Genomic DNA, 6554 nt, shown 5'->3' with positions numbered 1-6554 from the left:
ATCTCAGTTTTATGGGAAAATATTACATAATGGGAATGTTTAACAGTTACGGGAAAATATAAGTACATAATAAGGATTAAAATTATGGCCAGCTCGGATTCCATGAATATCGGTAAAAGGAAGCCTGGCCAAAAATAATTTCAAGTTAATAATTGAAAAAATATTAAAATAACCCATAAAATATATTATATATATTAATACCAATTAGAAAAATTACCAGTCAAGATAATCAGAAACCTCTTTTATGTGAGGATTGAAAAGTATTTCAGAATGGTCTTCGGCATTCCTTATGCAATATCTCCCTGTATGATTTTAAAATATAAAGAGCACACATGTTAGAAGCCAAATTATCATATTAACAAAGTGGAATTGAATGTTCCCACTTGATTATAAACTTTAATTACCAACCTTCAGAATCATAGGTCAGACGAAACATGCGCAAAGTCAATACTGTTTCATAAGTACCTATGTCTTCCCACTTCTTCCAGAAATCCAGAGCAGTCTTCCCAATGAGTGTTATGTCCATCTCAACATAACTAAACCAGAAAATTATATTACCACAACATTAATAAAAAAATATATGTACAATATAAGACAAATTATTGGCCTTTACATATATAGATGATAATATAAAAAATCTTACTTCATGTCTCTTATCTGAATGTCCAATTTGTGAGTAGGTCCAAAAATCATCTCGTAGGGATCATCAATGTCGGTACTTAGTTCATCATCAACATAGATGATTACGCCGATCAAGTCTACAAAGAAAAAATTTCATTACACAATATTTATACTAATTATTAAATTGAATAAAGGAGAGAAGCCTAACCGATAGAGTACTCAGTAGGGAAATTCCCTCGGATAATGGCATCAAATGGCATAAAATCCATCATATGCTTAGAATTGACTTGAAAGGTCTTGTCTACAACAGTATCGGCGTTCATGTTGAAGAAGTGGTAATTTATAGTACTTCTGAATGATCTGAACGCATTGACAACGTTGAAGAATTTGACATAATTCCATTCTCCTTCTTTGAACTTTGGACCAAGCGAAGGGATAAGATCCTGATCTATCGATGCCTCTATTTTGTAGCCCTAAATTCGTGAACCAAATAATCATTTCAGATATTCATGTGTTTAAATGTTCATAACGTGCAACAGAATAAAAAACTTCAAAAAGATGAACTTACATTTTCGTCACCGAGGATAAGATGCAATTCCTGGCGTTGATTACGGTAGTTCAAGTGTTCCCAAACTCGTAGAACTTTTATAAGAATTCTGGAGTCAGTTTTTTGTGGGAGAAAGATACTCAAGTGTACAATAGTGAGACATGTTTGAGGAAAATTGTTGTTTTCCTCAACCTTTAGGTTTTTTTTTTCGTTAAGATGGAGAGACATTTTTTTACTTGGTCCTTTATATGTATAGCAAAGCAAGTATAGGGTTTGAAAGGTTGTGTCGTTTTGTAAAATTAGAATAAATTGCAACCTTTGACATTTGTTGCACTACGTGAATCACGAACAAACCAAATTGGTTACATTCAATTCATAGATATATTTAACTTTTATATTGATTAAATATATATAGAAAATATGTAAAGATGGTAGAAAAATGTCATATCTTGTACTGACTACTTCTCTTTAATTAAATCAATTAATTCATTTCATTAATTACAAATAATTAATGAGAGTACAATCCCGGAATTTATGTACTATATTTTTTAATACAGACACAAATCACGGACCATACAAATTTTGAATATCATAGTTATTTTTTGTTGAAAACAAATAGAGGACGATTCAAGAAAAAATGCTAACACAATTAAATTTTTTGGATAAGTTATCTCAATCAGAATAATATATAAGTTAAGATTTTCAAGTTTAACATTACAAAAATAAGAAATAGGAAACAATAATCTCTTTTACTGAGAATGGTCTTCATATTCATCATGGACCGGAGGAAAATCAATGTAAGTTGCAAGTCTGAAATAATATTAGGATTTTTTTATCAATATATATATATATATATATATATATATATATATTTATCTATATTAAACTATAGGATACAATATCAAAGATGGAATAAACATACCTCAACCTTGCTCTTTCCACTTCTGGAGTAGGGAAGATCCTCGAGAATATCAGATATGAATCTTTCCGATTCAACTATCCATTCATCTAAATACATAGACATACTCAGTATATGGGAAAAATATATATGTAAAACTTATAATTAATTAAAATATCAAATAATGAGGTAGTTAGTTACCTCTCCATCTAGTGAAAGAGAAAAATCGCAATACAATAATATGCCTAAAAGACCTTTCACGATTCCTCCAAAGTTCTTCAAATTTCCTTGCCAAGTTATCCCAAGCAATACATTTCAAAGATTCTCCACTGTATATTTAAATCATTTATAACATTATTTAAATACTTTAAAATTTGTAAACAATATACACATAACATATGTTTTGAGGATAAGTTGTACAGACCTGAAATCTTGAATTTTAAAACGAATAAGTGGATGTTGCGTGGGTGTGTCCGATGTATCGGACATAGGAACTCCTAACTGAAGTTTCTGAACAAATGTGACAACACCGAGAAGATCAACTGCAAAAATAAAAGACTGCCTTTAAATACATGTTGGACTTCCTTACATAAACGATTTAAAATAAAAAGTTGTAAGAAACATACCAAGATATTGATAACACCTGATTTTGACCACTTTTATGGATCACTTTCAATATCTTATGCAGGTGTTTTTACTCAGTTTTAAAGGTTTTATAAGTTTTTTCCATGTTTTGGAGTTTTACAAGGCTTTTCAGGAAACTTGGTACTTTGGAGTGCATTTTGGAGCAAAAGTACATTTTTGGATAAATTCAGGCTGTCAGAAGTTTGGCAACCAAAGAAGACCTTTTCACCGTCTGATCATCCTTAAAGTTGGAGACATTATAGAGAAGACAACAAGCTTTCCAACACACTTAGAATCAAAGCAATCCAACGGTTAGATCTCAAGATATCATCAATGCACTGAAGGCCAATCAACACAAGCCCAGTCAAGCACAAGTGCTTTCATCCGCGGCCAGCCTTCTTTCCACCGCGGCTCAGGAGGTTTCACCCCCGGTGGACCTATGTCCGAACCTCAGGAGCCCAACTAAGGCCCAAGACACTTCCTGCACCCATTTTACAAGCCCTAGATGCCCAAGACTTGGAGAAACACTATAAGTACTCATTTTTAGGTCTTTTGTAAGAGAGCCTCTTTCTTCTCTTTGAGAGAGAACTCATTGATAGTTTTAGGTTTTATTTTTATGCATCTGTAGAAGCTTTTCATCGCCATACTGTCTTCAATAAGAGAAGTTTTTCTGCAACCTTGTTTCTTTTACTTTTCTTCTTCTTAGTTCTAAACCGATGATGATGTCTACCTCAGCCATGTCTGAGTAGTCACCTAGTTGGGTGAAAGGGTAATCCAAAGGGACTCCATGTTTGAATGACATCTAGGTTTTTAGGGAAAAAGATTTCGATTTTTAAAATGATTCTCCCATTCATCCAATTCTCAAAGCGGTAATTCTGGATTGATCACCCAGAATCCGATCCTAGGTTTAATCCGAGCCACGAGAGTGTTGTATCTGGGTTGCCTGAACTGGATCTTATGGACGTCCCCGTCATAGGAGACGAAAGCTACCTACGGAGGATACGTAAGCAGAGATGAATTCCGATCTACAAGGCATGATCTTGTTCTGGCATGAGAGCGAGAGTTAATTGCCATGAACAAGTGATTAGATGATTAGGGTGACGAGAGTTGGCTAATCTTACATGTGTCTATCCTAATTTCAGAGTCATATAAAATCCTTGCCTAAATTCCTTGTGTTTTAGAACATGAACCCTAAAGATGAACCTCGAACCCAGCGCTTTTTACTTACTGTTTTTCAACCGATTTTTACTTAAAGCTCTTTTTAATTCTCTGCATAATTAGATTTAGTGACAAACCAAAACTCCTTTTTATTAGATTAGGTTTATGATCGTTTTTAGCATCAGTTAGAAGTCCTCAACACACAGATCTCTGTGGATTCGATCTCTAAGTACTACTGCGTTTGCTGTGCACTTGCAGCTTGTCTAGGGTAAAACTTGTGTTGCCCACTGCACTCACACCAAGATTTTGGCGCCGTTTCCGGGGATCTGTCGCTGTTGACTTGACTTCTTAATCTAATTTCAATCCTAAACCTCAAGATTTTCGAGTTCTGCTGGAGATTTTCTAACTCCTCTTTTTATATTTGCTTTCTTTGCTCACTGATGCATGAAAACTAGGAGAGATCCTGACAAAATCGTATTGCCCTTAGACGAGATTGACAAACACGGAAGAGCACTTAGGAAACTCAGACGAAGAACGCTCAAGATGGCCAATCCTAATGCCCATCGGGAAAATCTTTTAAACCGTGATCAGGAGGATCACATTGGAGATGATGACCGTGATTCAGTTCATGGTGACGACCTAGATGCTGCTCATGAAGAAGATGGACAGCCACAACTCGATGAAGAGGGAAACCGAGTCCCTCTAAATCCTGCTCAAGCCGCTGGTAATCAAAGGAGACAAGACCAGGCCGATGTTGAAGGAAGAAGGACTGATGAAAACATTGTTCCACCAGTTGTTAGAGAAGCAAATCGACCAATACAGCTTGCCAATCCTGCGAGAAGACAGCCTCGGAACAGACTCATTGCCGATTTTGATGCACCTCACCAACACTTTCAAAATTGATCAGCTATTCAAATCCCTGTTCCAAGAGATAATCATGAGATAAAACCTCAGATAGTCTCTTTGGTGAAACAGAACCAATTCCATGGAATCTCTACTGAGCATCCAATGGATCACATTGATCTTTTTGAAGAAATCTCTGGAATGGTGAGAACAACTCCAGAAACTGTGGACTATGTGAAGTGTAAGCTTTTTCCTTTCTCTCTAAGTGATAAAGCTTTTAGATGGTTGAAATCTATGCCATCTGGTTCTATTACTTCATGGGAAGAATGAAAGTCAGCTTTCCTGAACCACTTCTACACGAAGTCAAGATCGAACCAGCTGAGAAACAAGATACAAAGTTTCCAACAAGGCCCAATAGAATCATTCTATGAAGCCTGTGAGAAATTCAAGGAGTATGAGAGAGACTGCCCTCATCATGGTTTCTCTGGAGCAAACCTGCTAAGCACCTTCTACAGAGGACTTCAGCAGAAGTACTAACTTTCTCTTGACACTGCCAGCAATGGAGATTTCAGTTCAAAAACCATACCACAAAGGAGAGCACTCATCAAAAATCTGGCTTTAGCTAACTGCAACAACAATCCTGAGTATGACAGATCAAAGAAGACTATCACTAGTCATGAACCAAGGGATATTGCTGAGCTAAAAAGCATGGTAAGCCAACTTCTTAAGTCTCAAAATAAGAATATACATGCTTGTGTTATTGCTGTACGTAGGAAATGAAAAAGATGGAAGATATGAAGAAGATGGCATGTACCAAGAGGAAGAAATCAATTTTATGGGAGCCCAGGCATATCATAATCGATCTAGTCCAGCTTTCAACAACAACTTTAGGAACTCTGGTGCCAACTTCAACAATCTCTCATATAGAAACCAAGGAGCCGAAAATCAGCCCTATCCACAGCAACAAAGGAGTTTTCAAAACAAGTTTCAAGGTGGAAACTATGGAGGAGGAAATTTCCAACAAAGACCAGCATTCAATCCTCAACAAGCACAGATCAGCTCATTAGAAGCAACCCTTTCCCAGCTAAGTAATCAGGTAAAATCGCTTGAACAAACTATGATGCATACTACTCAAGGCAAAGAGAAGTCATTCAGGGAAATGGGGGTGAAGATCGATTGTATCTACACTGATTTGAATGGAAAGTTCGAATCTCTTGCGACCCATGTCAAGAAGTTGGAACATCAGATAGGTCAAACTGCAGATTCAATGAAGAGGCAACCAGGAGTTTTACCAGGAAGAGTAGAAGATAACCCAAAAAAGTTCTGCAATGCTATGACAGATTTTGGAGGAAGAACCTGTCGCAGACTCTAAGGAGAGATTGACACCTGAACCTCTCATAAAGGACTTTGAAACCGAGCATGAGAGAAGCCGAGTCATTCCTGTTAAGGTACCCAAACGCTTACCTGACCAAAGACTCAAAAAGTCTAAGGATCCAGGGCGTTTCTCATTCACCTGTTCAATCTTTGGAATTGAATTTTTAGATTTTTTATGTGATTCTGGTGCTAATGTGAATTTCATGTCAAAATCTATTGCTGAGAAACTTGGTATAGGTACATTTGTCTCCTCTCCAGTAAGGATAATCTTTGGTGATTCATCTCAAAAGAGAACAGAAGGAATGATCCAGGATTTGCCACTGATCATTGGAAACAAAACAATTCCATCCGATTTTCAAGTCTTGGAGATGGACAAGGACAAAGACAGACCTTTGATATTTGGTTGCCCATTCTTAGCTACTGTAGGTGCTGTTATTGACCATGCAAATCGCTGTTTAGTTTTCTTAAATGTGGACAGGAGAAAGTTCT

At 36.3% G+C, this 6554-nt stretch overlaps 1 protein-coding gene and 1 non-coding gene across 2 annotated transcripts; both read right to left on the bottom strand.

The window, feature by feature from the left end:
* Positions 1 to 213: 213 nt before the first annotated feature.
* On the bottom strand, positions 214 to 2192 carry LOC112085480. The gene is made up of 5 exons (XM_024154697.1): positions 2091 to 2192; positions 830 to 1094; positions 644 to 758; positions 409 to 536; positions 214 to 302 (listed from the first exon to the last, which is right to left on the bottom strand). Exons 1-5 carry the CDS (start codon positions 2190 to 2192, stop codon positions 214 to 216), a joined length of 699 nt encoding a protein of 232 aa, XP_024010465.1.
* Positions 2193 to 5067: 2875 nt separating this feature from the next.
* On the bottom strand, positions 5068 to 5173 carry LOC112085775. The gene has a single exon (XR_002899073.1). It is a non-coding gene; the product is annotated as a small nucleolar RNA R71 (small nucleolar RNA).
* Between the last annotated feature and the right edge of the window lie 1381 nt (positions 5174 to 6554).

Source organism: Eutrema salsugineum, unplaced genomic scaffold (genome assembly GCF_000478725.1).
Source record: "Eutrema salsugineum unplaced genomic scaffold, Eutsalg1_0 scaffold_3, whole genome shotgun sequence".
NCBI lineage: Eukaryota > Viridiplantae > Streptophyta > Magnoliopsida > Brassicales > Brassicaceae > Eutrema > Eutrema salsugineum.
This window is presented reverse-complemented; position numbering and strand designations above follow the sequence as displayed.